Raw genomic sequence first — 16215 nt, 5'->3', positions numbered from 1 at the left:
TTTCTAACTGGAAATACTTTATACTGTAACGTGAAGAGATGGCAAGCAAGCAAACAATCAAGGACACTTCATGTCTTACAATCAAATCCATTTGATTTGAGCAATACTGTATTTTCCACCCATCTGGCTGCACTAAGCATGCCTTTGGAACAAAACAACTTACAGCTATAGTCTGTTCTTTGATCCATGACCTGCTTTGCAGGGGGCAAGAGAGGCAGAAAGGAGCAGCGACACATTATTCTTCCATCTCTGCTGTTTGCTAGTTAGAAATATCCAAAAACTGTGCAAATCTTTAGCCAAAGGGAAATTTTGTTCTGCTGGTGCCAAGTTCTGCACAGCAGAGCTAAGCATGATTGCTAAGAGCTGAAGTGAAATCATGCTAGTCAATGAGGCAGAGCCTGGTTCTGCAAGCAGCAGTTTCTTTGAATTAAGGGTTATACCTTGGTCAGCACATTGAACTCCCACTGCAGGCCCTGGGATGCCAAGAACGAGGTCAAAGAGGTGCAACGTTATTAATGTTGTGTTTTAAGAACAAACCATTGTCCATTCTGCCTAACTGTGCTTTTGTTCTTTCTCAGACCCCGTGCTCGCATTTATTGAGTGCTGGGGTTTTGCTGTACTACTTCTGCTAATCATTACATATTTCATATTGCACTTAGCATTTCATCAACCATGAATAAATCTGGACTTACAGAGGATAGGTCACAAGGAAATAGAACTTCAAGACAAAAAGAGAAAAAGATTTACAGCGAAAAGGTCAATTTAAAAGAGATATTTTTTTTCGAGTGTAACTGAATCTACATTCATTTTCAATTTAAAAAAAAAAAAAAAGTATTGAGTCATTACAAGGGCCAGACAATTGTCAGAGCTACACTGGGTTAAACTGAAATTATACTGCAGTAACTGCTCAAAGGAAGTCTAGTTAAAATAGAAGCAACTGAGTAAACAATTTCTTTTTCTTCCCATCCTCTTTTGTCCTCCTGTAATGCATAGAATTTTTAGTTACAGGAATATGACATTTCTGTTACATTTCTGTGCTTATATAAGTCTTTACAACCTTATTGATGGCTGCAAATTTGTTAAAGCTTTCAATCAAATGAACTCAGTTACACCCTAGGGAATAATTACTGCCCCCAGTTGTAGTATGACATAAACCCTTTCAATCTCATTTCCATAATGTTTGAAAACAAGCAGCTCAGCCTTATCAAAGGCAGTGTTAAAAGGCTTAGCCCACTGTGGATGGTACTCAAGGCAAGAAGCATAATTAAACTTTCTAGATATTTTCTTGTTCTTTTCCCCAGAAACCCAATCTTTCAACAGCCAGATCATCACTAAGTGTTATTAGCAGAAAGCAGTTTTCCTCGTTCCATGCTGGGAAATGCAAACAGGCAGTATTATCAAACATACCATACACTTATTTCTCCACAGTCCTTGTGCAAATGACACAACACATTGAGTATTACATGATTTAATCGCTGCTTACCCACCTTACATCTTTTTCAGCCATTTTACTTTCTGCTACGGACAGAAGCAATAGAAAACTAAGAGACAGATTAGAGGAAAACTGAAAGATAAAACAACCCTAAAATGTTATGCCTGTTAGCAAAGTAGCATGAATGCTGTGGAAGACAAAGCTATTTTCATCTGCCCACTACTGAGTCTGCAACTTGGAACCTGCTGTTCATCCTGGCCTCTGATGTAGAAACCAGGGGCAATAGTTCTTAAAAACAAATAAACTGGTTTGTTAGTAGCAAAATTAACGAGGCCTAGCCTGCTGCAGATTTTTGTCTCACAGGTCATGTCCTAGTTGGATTCTCTAGCGTTTAACAAAAGGCAAGCTGACATTGCAGCCTTTACCACTAATGGGGGAACTAATTCATAATTCTCTTCTCTACCCACCTGTGAATTTTCATGAAATCTGAAGGAATTGCACACCTTTGAAGTCTCTACCTCCCTGCTGAACTCACCTGAAATTGGTCAACATATTCAAAAAATTGAATGGGGAACAGAGAAAGACACAGAAAAACACCATGGCTTTATAAATCTCATTCCTTTGGGAAACCCAGCTAGAAACAAAAGTTACAAGTAGGGGAATACTTGCAAATACACCACTGAAACTTAAAGGCAGTGCAAAAAAAGTGATATTACGAAAGAAGTTCAAGTTTGCCTACAAATAGTGAGAACAAGACTGCATTTACAAACAAGAAAATAGGAAATCATAATGGACTGCTTGTAAATAAAGTAGTTACTTGTTAGTAAAAAGCAAGGTAAATCCATCATTTCCTCCTCTGAGCTTAACACCAATCTTGATTTATACCAGCAAAGGCTCTGCATTATAAAATTAATCATATTTCATGATGCTTGGCTATAATCAGTCTACTGTAAAGTGCACATCGGACATGTTGTTATTCATCCAAGACACTGCTATTTTTTGCCAAGAGCAAGGAAAGTGTAAGACTTTCCACAAATCCAGTCCTACACCTTCCTTTACCCAGATGCCCCAAGGACTTTCTATGACTTGCTCACATATATAACAGCAAGAGGTTTGCAAAGCCAAGCTAAATCTAAAACCAAACCATAAAGTGTCGTCAGATCCTGTCTGACTTAGCCAGGGAATCTTGATAGCATGAGCTCTGGGTTTTTTATTTCTTTTTAACACATACAGTTTCAGGAAAGTGCTCCTGACTTAAACTTCCTGTGCAGGAAGAGATCACCTCTTACAGTTGAGCTGAATGTGTGGCTCACTGCTGCCCAAACTAGCACAACACATGATTTTTGGCTCTTTCCCCATCCTTTTCCCAGCTAGATGGTCCTGGCCAAGCTGTGGCACTCATCTGATCCTGCCCTGGGTCGATTCAACTCACTAAATCAGAAGGAAAGTAATTCAGGTAAAAAAAGAACAGGCTGATTCTGTCAAAAGTTAAGCCCTCCCTTGCCTTGTACAGATTGGAGTCACTTCATGCTTCTCTGAAACTTCTCAGAAATGGTAAAACAAATTACTAACATTTTGAAGCAGATGCAGCAGTTTTAAGTCAAGTGGAAATCCCTGGGTTTTGTGTTTTTCAGACATTCTGATACGAAAAAAAACAACACAAAAAGGGCTGTTACTTACCATTTGTCTTCTGTTCTCAACTAGGTAGATGCCAACAATCCCTAGGAAAGATCCAAAGCCAAGCTAAGGCAAAGAACAAAACCAACAGAAATGCATGAGGTCAGCTTATTTGGTCAACATATCAATGCATTACAGTGATATCTGAGCTGATGTATCATACAGATGGGCTAACTGGAGTGGGTTGGGGAAAGGGCAGAAGGTACTGCTGGACATAAATCATTTAAAATAATGGGGAATGACTAGAACTGCAGTTCTTTGATATTTCAGAGCAAAACTTGTCATGTAGTAAACAGAAGTCTGTACAGACATTTGTTTCTATAACCTGGCTACTGTTACAATATTCACGTATAGTTTTACACACTGTAAAGCAAAAATTAAGTGAAGTAGGAAGAAAGAACACTTACATTTAACCCATGCATCATTATTTTGGAAAAGGTCAAAGCTTTAGGCAACTGCAGTTTTCCTCAAAAAATGGACGTGCTGCTGCCACGCAAGTGACCCAAGTTCAGACCCTTAGGGTTGGGTTTATTTGATTTTACTGACTAAACAACCCAGAAAAAAGTCCTTGCTAACATGCCCAAAGGACCAGTACGGTTAGTTTAAACATGGGACAGCTGCAGCACCAACAGTCACGGGAGAGGGAGGAGGAAGGGATGCTAGAGCAAGCTGGCCTTACTGTTCCTACCAGCGCTGCTTCAACACAAGACTGGCAGAAAAAGCCCCCTCCTTCTGATGGGCCCATGAGGGTTTGGAGAGGTAGAAACTCCTTGGATTCGTGGTTAACATGAGGTAAAGCATCAGCTGATGAGACCAGCCTTTTATCAGACCTTCCTGGAGTCAGGACTCTCACTGGGCTCACGTGGGCTCAGAGAATAGGGGTCTCCTTGGTGCCACACACCTGACACGTAGCTGGCCACAGACTCAAAACAGCCACAGCAGGAGTGCAGGTGTCAACAGGCTCTTTCCATAGCGCTCCCTCCTTGCCTCACCTGGCCACACGCTGCCCTGTGGTCATCTTAGTCTCGATCCCCCATCACTGCCACGCTCCTTGCTACCCTCTTCACTGGGGCTGACACTCCTCCCTGCCCAGACTCACCCCCCGTTACCCCCTCAGCTCCCACTCAGCCTACCCCATGGATGGGACATGACATTTCTGCTAAGGAATCTAAGCCCCTTTCCGGAATGAGGTCTCTGAATCTGGTTCAGGGCCTCTCCTCCAAACAAGTTAAGTTTTTAAGGACTGCACGTCCCAGCCAAGGGCTTGGGCAGTGCCCGTGAACTCCTTGCTGTTATGCACAATCACTCACAGCAGAAAGCAAATCTCCTGCAAGCACTTTACTTGCTCAGTATCACAACAGGAATCCGTCATTCGCTTTCAAGAAAGCAAATGTAGGAAAAGGAGATTTGCTACAGAGTGCTTTGGGAAGATTTATGTGAAAGGGAGACACAAGGACTAAAAGTAGAGACTTGAAAGACAAAGAGTGCCCAAGTGCATTCATGCTGACATCTGGAAAGGAGAAAGACTTGGAACTGTGAGCAAGGACACTCTGTTCAGGGGACAGCAACTTTGTAAATTAAGATAACTACATCAAAATGACACCTGATTCCAAGCCCCATTTTTCATCCCAACGGGAACAATCCATAAAGGCCCATTTATGGCTGATGCAGGGGGACACAGAGTAGAATAATATCATCCACATAAAGAAAAAAATGATCAAATAGGGAACAATAGCAATCAAATCAGAAGGAGGAGAACCACAGATAGATGTAAGCCATGGCACTGCTGAGATTGGTTTAGAGCCACATGCACTACCTTTTTTGTCTGTTTAGACAACAGGCTATTTGGGTGGGGAACTCTGGGAGACCAGGTCAATATGGTGACTGGGAAAATTGGACCGTGTAGACTCTTGGTTGAAATATTATAAAATTAGCAAATGAAAATAATATAAGCAGTAGTCATAGAGAAGTGGCAATGAATACTTAAGTATAAACAATATTTATAAGGAAGTAAGGCTGAAGAAGCTCCAACTCTGGCTTTGCAGCCCATTCCACAAAGACAGCCCTAGACCCAGACTGACAATCAAGCAGTAATCTACTAAATGCAGACACCTTCCAAAGTGGAACTGCGCACAGAAATATTTTGTATTCAATTATTTTGGACACATACATGAAGATAATACTGAGCACCATAAAGATGAACTCAGAAAAGAGCTTTTTCCAAAATAAATGGCAAGTGACCACATATGCAGAAAAATTAAGGCACCTAGCCCTTCTTGATGCCAGCTGGAACTAAGCAGAAGCCTAAATTTATTATGGATCTAGCCCTGAAGCCCTGCTCAGCAAGTACTTCTAGATGCAAGTAAATCTATGGAAGTGGATAGTCCTATTCACACGTGTAGGTGTTTGCAAGATAGGGCCTAATTCTGCATGCCTTTTAAGACCAAAATCCCTTGCCTAAGGTCAGTGAAGGTTTAAGATCTCACCTACCAGCTCTGAAGTTAGTATTTTACTAATTAATTCTGTGAGAAATAGACCTTATTTTTAATTGCAATTAAAATTGTATTTGTCCGTCCTCATAATCTTTCTTTTCTTTGAGTCCAGTTAAATATATAACGTCAAATTCACTCCCCTAGCTTTAGGTATCTAAAAGTTTGGGATCAGTGCTATGTTGGTTTTTTAAGCTCCCTCTACTGTCGGCGGCAAAGAGAAGCACCTTTAGAAGGTTATTCAGCTCATTCTGGAAGAGGTGGCAGCCTTGGGGTGGAGGTGGAGCAGAAACCATCGCATAGCCCACCTGCCAATGCTGCACTGGAGTTGATAACCTCTGGCACTGAGGCAGGAACACAGCAGCGCTGTCCTGCACCTCTGAGTAAGCTTTTGGGAAGATACCATGTCAGGTTGGCATGGCATTTTTAACTCTTGCTAAATGTTTGTGGTGTTCACTGTATTAATAAAGTCTACACTGACAATTACCCATCACTCTTTCTCAGTTACTTCAATAATCCATCACATGCGCACAAAAAGAATTCTGAATTTTATGAAAATTATTTAGCTTCAACAGTCTTTTGAGGGGGAAAAATATTAATAAAAGATTTTGTTTTCAAAGTGTTTTGATAAATTCTAGCTATTCTATCTAGTTATTAATGACTCCAGGATTTAAAAAAAAAAAATATTTTAGTAGATGATATTTTTCAGATGAGTGAACAGACATTGTGTTACTCTTAAAAGAAACTAAATGCTGAAATAACCTGTTTTGTGCACATGGGTTTATTACTTATTATACTTATTAAAAACAACAGTTTGAAAATTAAACTTCTTTCTGGAGGATGAACGCAGATAATATGGTCTTCTAAAAGATTTTAATTCAAATTACGGAAGAAGAAGGGACCTTCATCTGTATTAATCTATCTATTTTAGCTTAATGAAAGGAAGATTAATTCTTTTCAGGTTTTATTCTTAGAACTACTTTTTGTTCTATTTTTAAAACACCACTCCTTATAGATCATTATCCCAAAATTATCTTTCTGAAAGACCTGTTCTCAGCATGACACTAAGATATAAGGGGACTTGCTTAGGAGGAACAGTTCTAACTCGCAAATCATTAATGGCAATGCAAAATGTATGCACAGTATTAAAGGATACATATCCCTCTTCTCTGGGCATTTCTTCCATAGAGGACAAGAAATAACAGCACCTTACAACACACTTTGGTAGTGGTGAAGCCACACACCCAAGCAGGTGCTTAACTGTAAGTACATGAGTTTCTTTTCTTCACCTTGCACACTCTGCCTCCTCTTGGCTGGCTCAGGGAGACCAAAATGAGGCAGATAAGCCTTTCTCTATTCACTGCTCATACTCCTCTCCTTTAAAACTCAGCCCAGGTATTTAAAATTTCTTTCTGACTCCAGGGGTTTCTATACCTTTGAATACAACTAATCCCTTCTTCTGAGATCAGAAAGGGCCACGGGGGTTGAACCAGCAGGGATACTCCTCACCAGAAGTCACAGAGGTGCCACAGGGCGAAGTAGACACAACTCAAACCTTGTGCCCAGCACAGAAACATGTTTAAGTGGTCTGTTCCCAAGGCAAAAACAAGGCTAAGGATTTTGGAAGGAGATTTGGTACGAGAGGACTAGCAGCAGAGGAGGATGTTAGGGAGGCTCCAGGGAGAAGCTTCCACATGCCCATCCACGGGGCTTTCTCTGCAATGGACCCAGCAGAATTCCTGGCACATGGACACGAGAGCGGAGTGGCTCCTTCTGCCATCAAAATAGTAAACCTCTAAAAAGTTGTTTAAATCTATCCCGTGCCTACTGTCCAGTCACTTATATGCCCACATTTAATAGAGATCAGTGGGAAGTCAAGCACAGGTTCTCACATAGGTCCCTGAGCCCAGCATACTGCTGTGCACTGCAGCCTTGACCCCCTTCTGCCCCCTAACAGCCTCCCCTTTGGGGCACTTCAGGAAAACAGAGTTTACCCCCCTACCTTATCACACACTACAACTAGATCAAAACAAAGGAGCATGTCTCTTCTGTAAAATGCACCAAGACTCTTTATGGTTTTGTTTTGTTTTGTTTTGTTCTGTTTTTTTTTAAATAAATCAGAACCTCCCATATCCAGTAGATAATCATTTATCTGGATGCACCTAACAGTCTAAAATAGGTTTCTGTACTCACAACAATGCCTGGGTAGTAGCCTCCCACGGTGACATTTTCTGTTCTTGTGGTAGCCGCCAGACCTATGGTCAGTATGAAAACAGACACTACCAGCAGAGAGACTGTGAACCAAAGCGAAGTCTTCTTCCTTTTTGCAAATTGTCCTGTAGGGAGTGGGGAGGAAAGGAAAGAGAGCTTTTCATTGCAATCATGGCAGAACAAATACAAAATAATGGAAGAATTTCTTCTGTTAATCTTTTTTGTTGTTAACCCACTGTTGTTCTCCCACTAAGGAAAATTGCTGGCAGACAACAGAAGGAATTAAAAACCAATTAGCTAGAGTTCAGCATAATGCACACACATCAGGTACATGCATGAGATGAGTTTTTATTAAGCTGAACTGAAAGTCAGTGGCAATGATAATTATGCCTTGTCTTCAGTAATGTTTATAATTAAGTGTTGCTCACATCCATAAGTCAGATCCTGCAGGCCTTAAACACTTACCTACCTGAAGTGCCAATTTGACTCTAATGGGACAGACATAAAAATTTATATTTTAAACAAGATTAACAGAAGCTCTGCATGCTATCATGAAAACGAATGTGCTCTTCATATTTACTAGGGTAAGCAAACCAATCTGTATCACTGAAGCAAAGCTGTAATACAGTTGATCAGGTAATGATACATAGGCCTACCTTTTTGAACAGTAGCTGCACAGTGAACTACATTCAGTCTCACTGGGATTTGGATTCAGATACCCAAACGTGAAAAACAGCAGGCTCATCTACTGCTTTCAGCCTCCTTCAGGCCACTTAACCTTGCTACTGTGGTGGCTTATTGGAGCCGCAACCCCAGGTTACTAACATCAGAGCCCCAGCCCACAGCACAGACTTACGTAAGACTTATTTAAAAACCGGCAATCGATACGTGACCCTAACCAATGAAAGGCACCCAAATGAATCAAACCGTGGTCCCCCTCGGTGGTGTCTGTGCTTTGAAAGACAAGGCAAGAGCGTGCAGGACCACCCCTGGAGCACGGGGCCACCCCAGGCTGCCGGTGGGCAGCACGGAGCCCCAGCGAGAGCAGGGCCCCGCCGCAGCGCGGGGCCAGCGCCTCTCCCTCCGCGGGCTCACGAAGCTGCCCCCACGCCCCGGCTCTGGATAAGGCAGAGGCTGTGGGGTTGCACTGAACACTGGAGGCAACAGCCCTCGCCAGAGAGGGGTAGGTGAGAGGGGCAGGCAGCCTCGTGTGGATCAGGCTCTGAGGGTGCTGGTGTAAGCAAAAGCAGGGGAAACGCAGGAAAGTCAAAAACCAAGCAGAAGTCATTTACAATGAGTCACTTGAGTTATGTGGCCAATTTAAAGCCAGGTAACTCAGTACAGATGTTTACAGTTCAAAAGCCAAGTTAGATTAATGATGTCTGCAAACTAAGTCAAATAATTTCTATGAATAAATCAATGCATTTATAATAAAAATCTGCACGTTTGCTGACATTTCTCCAGTAGAGCCAAAATGGGTCCAGTCTTTTAGTATGAAATGCAAACAATTTTACTGGAGACAAATACCATCTATCGAGCTTATGCAAGTCTCTTTCACCCGCAGGTACAAAATCTTCCCAATAAAGATCAAGAAATAATTCATAAGACTCTACAGACTTCTCCCCTCCAGCCTGCACCCCAGCTGTCTGCCTCTGGAAATTCCCTGTTAATCCATGGGGGGTCACTGGGGACACAGAAAGAGGGTGGATCTTCATTATAAATCAGTTCTTCACTGGGTGTATGGGGTTCAAGGCCAGTTCACATGGCCAAAAGGGGAAAGCACTTGGAACTCCACAAATCAGTTTCCCTTCCTGCAAACTAAAATGATTCATTCAATACATCTACCAGGTTTTAAATAACATCTGATGGCCTTGACACACCCTAACATTTTTGGTAAGTCGTGGAGATCGAGGAATCCCCAATAACTGAAGACAGACAAATGTTCCACCTATCTTTAAAAAAGGCCAAAATGATGATTCAGGGAACTACAATTCAGATAATTACGGAAGGCTGGGACCAAAAATACGGAGCAAATCTTCTTGTAAGACATTTCTGGGCAGATAAGGAAAAGGTGATTGGCAAGAGTCAGCGTGGATTTACCAGAGCCAAATCACGTCTGACCAACCCAGCCACCTGCTATGACAGAATGACTGGTACTTGTGGGGCAGTCAACGTCTTTCACCTTAAATCTAGCAAGGTTTTTAACATGGTATCCCAGAACATTCTCATAACCCAGTTGGGAATGTCATGGCCTGGATGGGTGGACAAGCAGATGGTTAAAAAATTAGCTGGATGCTTGGGCTCAGAGGGAGTGATTAATGGATTGTACTCTACCTCGAGGCCAGTAACAAATGGAGTACCATAGGAGTCTGTCTTGGGACCTGTCCCATTTAATGTATTCACCAATGACTTAAAGAAAGTGGTAGCATGCCTGATCATCAAGCTGGCAGATGACACAAAACTGGGGGGCCAGACAGTACCCTGAAGGGCAGCGTTCCCATTCAAAGGGATCTAGGCAGGCTGGAAAAATGGGCCAGCAGAAACCTTACAGAATCCAACAGACAAATGCAAAGCTCCAAGGAAAGGAAGGAATAACGCCTTGCAATGATACAGGTAAGAGAATGCGAGGCTGGGGAGTAGTTCTGCTGAAAAGGAACCCAGGGGTGTTGGTAGACAATGAGCTGAACATGAACCCGCAGTGTGCCCTGGCAACAGCATCTGGGGCTGTATTAATAGGAGCATCATTAGTAGATCAGAGGAGTAACTATGCCCCAATATTCAGCACTTTCTAGACCTCATATCATACTACACCCAGTTTTGGACCCCCAGTACAGGAAATAGATCAATTAACTGTAGTGAATTCAACAGAGGACCCCAAAGAAGGTCAAGGGCTGGTGCACTCGCTGTACGAGGAGAGGCTGAGGAAACAGGGCTTGCTCAGCCAGGAGATGAGATGGCTTTTGGCAGCGCTAGTAGCAGTCTTCCAGTGCCTACGAGGTGGTTTTCAAGAGGACAGACTCAGGCTTTTCACAGTGGTGCACAGCAGGAGGACAAAAGACAGTGGACATAAACTGAAATACAATTAGTGTTTCAGACTGGGTATAAGAAGAAAAAAAATCAACATTAGGACAGTCAAGCACTGGAACAGGTCGCCCAAAGAGGTTGTGCTTTCTCCATCCTTGGAGGTTTTCAAGATTCAACTAGAAAAAGCCCTGAGCAACCTGGTCTGACCTCATAGTCGACCCTGCTTTGAGCAGGAGGTTGGACTAGTAACTTCCTGAGGTACCTCCCCACCTGAATTATTCTATGATTCTGTGGTTTTATGACAGTCAAGACAGATAGACTAAACGTGGCTTGGATATGTGTGCTCATATCCACAGGTATGAAACTGTAGCTGCAATGTAGACATACTCTAAAGGGACGTAGGAACGCAAACCTTCTGAAAGCCAATGGCACAGACGCTCCTCAGCCAAGTGTTTCTGAAACTACTGAATGCTTTTATGAAAAGTGCCTGAGGAGCCAAGCCTCCACATTTTTCTCAAAGTAACACTTGTACTAGCAAAGGTTACTCAGATTGCATGGAGATAAACTAAGGGTCCAACCTGCCCTCCAGAGTTTTGGTTATCAATAAGGATGTGCAAAAAAAGACAGACATGAGTTTGATTGCCCAGACTGAGTTTGCTGGAAAATGCCTTAGGAAAAGCATACTCTCATTTGTAATTAGAGTAAACTGGACATGGATTTAGTGAGATAAAACAGAAAAGGATGTCATTATTTACAGGGTCATTTTTTGGACTTAACTACATTTTGACTTTGAAATTTACACATGCCAGAAGGTGTTTACGTATGTGATACCCTTCAATCCATACATTCATTGATCTTTTACCATTTCCATCTCAAATCAGAGGCAAATATCCAGTCATATCTCTTCTTTTTCATACTCCAGTTTGGAAACTCTCATAACTACACGTACTTAGCTATAAACTCCACCCTTAGGAGAGATGACTTACAGGCAGAGCACAGAAAGTCCCAAGACTGGAACACGCAAGACCTTGTTCTCAAAGACTGCCACGTGCTCAGAGAAGATGGGTAGAAATCAGGTCTAAATTTGTTTCTGCTCTGGCTGTCTGGGTTTCCTTAGTCACATCAATAAAAATCTTTGCTGTATCTATCAAAATCTGTATAATTACATGCATATAAGCCACCAGCATATTGTGAGGCCTACGTAGTATTCATAAAGCAGCATAATATCTTCAGATGAAAAAGGCTACAGCTGCAAAGGGTTGCTACTATTAGCTCCCTTCTGCTATTTTGGTCATGTTGGCTCCCAAGATTTTTTGAGTCTTTGTTTACTGCTGTTTGTAGCAGTTGCCATGCGTCTTTTTGGATCTGTTTTTAATGTACCTACCAGCCAAAACCCAATGCCAGACTGTTCCCTCAGAGGCCCCTCTGCAGCACAGGCAGAGGGGCTGGCCCAGCCTTCTTCCCTGACGCTCTTTGTGGCCGGGCTTGGACCGAAGGCCGACCATGTACGAGAATAGCAGATAAATAAAGAGTAGAGGAAATGTTGCTGTCAGTATTTCTAGATTGAATTTTCTTCCAGCACCAACATTCCTGTAGTATAGGAAACAGTTAATGTAGGCTATTGGTTTTCCAATTGTTTAATACTGAAGTGACTCTCAGACTGATTTTGACATTTACCTCCTTTAACAACGATTCAGTATGAACATTATAAACTCTCAGTCTGGACTTTACTCCAATTTGGTTATAGCTTCAAATTCTTATCAAAAATTAAGCATATCAAAAATCAAGCATGTAGAAAGAAATCTTTTCATCATATCCTTATTAGCTCTAGGTTGAGGCTGGGGTCAATAGAAGGTATAAACATGTTACTACCTTCTATTGGCAATATTCTTCAGCAATTTTGGCCAGCGAAGTAGTAAGCGAGTTTTGATACTGCAGCAATGGGCACTACAGTAAAAACTGGGAGATAAATTAAGAGAGGTAATGCTGCTTCCACATCACTGGCTTGTGCTCTGCCTGGCACAGCCCTAAATTGCGCAAGAAAAGGACCAGTCCCAGAAACACTCTCTGCTTTGCTTGCTAAACGTCTGTCAGACAAAGTACCTGCTTGAGCCACTTGGCCCTACTACCCCAAAGGAAGGAAAGAGAAGGCCATCAAGACAAGAAGGAGAGACACTAGGCTGCTGTCTCCTTGGGACAGAAAAGCCCGTGAGGAGAGAAATTGCGATCATCCTCCAGAGAGTAAAAAGAGAAAAGTGCCTGCTGAAGACCAAGCTCTGCTGGACTCATCAATATCTTTTGTCCATTCATCAGTTGCAGAAAACAAAATTATATTTACAATGCTCTGTTCACGATGGCTGGGGGATAAATTCGATTTGTAGGAAGACTATGGAAAATTAATGGTTTTGTGGGGAGGGTATAGATCAGATTGCTGGTAGAATGCAAAGTGGTGGATCTAATGGTGAATGGTAGGGTCTGGATTTGAATGAAGCAAAGGGTGAGTTTGAAAGGAGAGAAAACAAATTAATGATGAAACATGTCCCTGGTGTGGAATGCGTCCAGTGGTCACGGGAAAGAAAGAATAGAGTGAAACGGCATCTCTCAACCTTAGAAAACTTGCATATGATCTTAAATTTAACTCAAAAAAAGTCTACATTTATACAAGGCAATGATACTTTGCTAACTTCACCACTCCTTTCAAAATCTAGCTTCAAACATCATAAAGTCTGTTAAAAAGTGTGGAATGATTTTTGGCAAGGAGAGAATCGCTGCAGGATGTAGAAATTTGCTGGGATCACAATCACATTTGCTAAATATTAGCACCACACAATTTCATACCTTCCTCTTTGATCTAGTTAAGTTGATGTAAATGGAAACACTTATTTCAAATAATGCTCCAGCCACATGTATATTAACATCCTAATATAAGAAAAGATATGGGAGGAAACTTTTGTAACAGAAAAAAAAACAGTGTATTTTTATTACCTTATGAATACTACTAAAAATCGTGACATGTTTCAGAGAGTGGCATTCACTATATATAATAAGATGGTTTAAGCAGAAATTCACCACAGACAGAGGAATACAGTATCAAAGGCATCTGCCGCTTTGCTGCCATCGAGAAAATATTTAAGGGAAGACCTTTGGAGCTAGATTAATAATTTCTAATTACTGCAGTGCTCACTTCAGTACCATCTCTCTCTTGGCTACAGTTTTCATTGTGTATTTGCAAAAATGGTTTATGCTAGTGAAGTTGAATTAATCGTACATTGCCTCCCAAAATTAAATGTGATGGACTGAGATGTTGAAAAGAGATATTCACACCTGCTATTGGTGATTACTTTCCCTTTTCTGATTAAATGCCTGACTTGTCCAGAGTGCTGAACTAATTAAACCAGATTCAACAGCATTCGTTGCAAGCCACGAGATAGCAGCATTTATCAGGCCCGTCTCTTATCTTTATTATGACTTTGTCGAGGAAGAATCCATAAGTGTCTTATATCTTCAAGACCACAGGAAGCATTACTGTGCTCTTCTACTGTTCTGTTACAAAAAAAAAAAAAAAACAAACCCATACAAAACAAAAAAACAAACCCACAAACCCTGCTATACTATGTAGTATAGCTATAGTAAGTGATGCAGTATCACTATGACTTAATTGCTTTGGCAGCAACTGTTTCATTAATAAATAATTTAATAATCACTAGTTTAAAGCTATCATACAAATTCCTATTTTCCCACTATTTACCTGAAAACATTTTTAAGTTACAGCACATCTTTCACTGCTACCTTTTCAACACCGACACCATTCTTCTTTCCAATTTCAGACAAAAATTAAGATCTAATACATTTTTTTTAACTGTCTTTTAAGATTCTTGGGTACATAGTAAAGTCTCCGTTTATCCTTTCAAGCACTACACAGAGTAATTCCTAGCAGTAAGTTCCGTTTTTTCTTGACTTTAATGAGTTTCACTGAAATAATGAAATAGAACCGTAGAATGGGTTGGGCTGGAAGGGACCTTAAAAGTCATCTAGTTCCAACCCACAAATACTTGTCCTTGCTTTCAGATACGCTTTTATTTCTTCAGGATGTGTGCTCTAAGCACACAGCAGCACGCCACTTCAGCAACGAACCTCTGAATTAGTAGAAAAGGGAGGAAAGAAACCTGCTGCCACCCGGGTCGGGTGTGAAGTAGCCGAAAGCCCGTCGCGGCCACCAGCCTGCCCCACGCCAGCTCCGCACCCCGCTGGCACTTCCACCTGCCTCAGCAAAGCAACGGGACACTTTCATCTCGCCGAGGAGGCGTATCTCCTACATTAATTTTCTAGTAACGTCCCGTATACAGCTCCTCGTTCTAACGCTCGACCACCCGCGCGGCGATTCATTAAGCGCGGCGGAAAGCTCCAGAGACAAACCGGTGGGTCTGAACACCCGGGTGAGAGAGGCGGCGCGACCCACGCTGGCCACACCGGGCTGAAACCTGCCACCCCCCGGTGCCCCCCCCGCCCTGCGGGACACAGCCCGGGCACGGCCGCCGCTGGCGCCCTCCCCGCCCGGCATAACCACAGCGCCGGGGCGGGGGCAGCCCCCCGCTCCCCTCCAGCCCCCCGCGGCCGCCCCCCGCTCTGCCGCCGGGGCGAGCTCCTGCTCCGCGCCCGCGGGGCTCACACACACACACCCCCCCCCATCACCCTCGGCGGGGCGGGAAAGTGGCGGCGGGGCAGGTGCCGGGGCTCACCTGTGGGGTCCAGCACGGCCAGCGGGCCCGTCACGGCGGGCGTGGGCGCCATCACCTCCCGCCGCCGCCTCCGCTCCGCTCCGCGGGGCTGAGCCGCGGGGTGCGGGCGGGCCCGCCCCGCGGGGGGTGGGACGTGCCGCCGGTCGTTCCCTCACGCCGAACCGGCGGTTGCCTCCCCTCCCCAGACCCCCCCCACCCCGCCGCGGTCCCCGCAGCCCCGCGTGGCGGGAGGTGTGGGGGTGTGGGGGACGGGGCGGCCCCGGCGGGCACCGTGTCGCCGCCCGCGCCCGCCCGCAGCCCCGCGGGGGTCAGGGCAGCGCCTCAGCCGGGGCTGGGGAGGGGCGGGGAGCGGGCCGCGGTTGTGCCTCCTCACCCGGGGCCTGGGAAAGGGCGAGCTCCCCTGGGGGTGTCCCGGCCCAGCGACCCTCAGCCGCCGCCCGCCTCGGCCTCCCCGGGGCTGCAACTCGCCCGCCCTGGCCGAAAACTAAGATGGGGCACAAAGTCCCATGGGTCGGCTCGCCGTTTCCTCACTGCCTTCTGGTTTCTCCTTCGCTCTCCGTGTAGTTTGGTCCGGCGCCCTTCTCCTCCTTGTACTTCGGCTCGGCACCCTTCTCCTCCCGACTACCCCGGGGCGCACCACGAG

At 43.9% G+C, this 16215-nt stretch overlaps 1 protein-coding gene across 2 annotated transcripts in view; it reads right to left on the bottom strand.

The window, feature by feature from the left end:
- The window catches only part of TMEM255B (transmembrane protein 255B), a 73746-nt gene extending 58027 nt beyond the window's left edge, over positions 1 to 15719 (bottom strand). For both annotated transcript variants that reach the window (XM_042806010.1, XM_042806009.1), the window contains exons 1-3: positions 15573 to 15719; positions 7792 to 7934; positions 3113 to 3175 (exon numbers count right to left, since the gene is read on the bottom strand). In XM_042806010.1, coding sequence (XP_042661944.1) covers positions 3113 to 3175; positions 7792 to 7934; positions 15573 to 15624 — 258 coding nt within the window. In that variant the 5' untranslated portion in view covers positions 15625 to 15719. The remainder of the gene's footprint in view (positions 1 to 3112; positions 3176 to 7791; positions 7935 to 15572) is intronic.
- Between the last annotated feature and the right edge of the window lie 496 nt (positions 15720 to 16215).

This window comes from Tyto alba, unplaced genomic scaffold, assembly GCF_018691265.1.
Source record: "Tyto alba isolate M040663 unplaced genomic scaffold, T.alba_DEE_v4.0 Super-Scaffold_45, whole genome shotgun sequence".
Taxonomy (NCBI): Eukaryota; Metazoa; Chordata; class Aves; order Strigiformes; family Tytonidae; genus Tyto; species Tyto alba.
The sequence above is the reverse complement of the archived record's forward strand: the minus strand, read 5'-3'. Positions and strand labels throughout refer to the sequence as shown.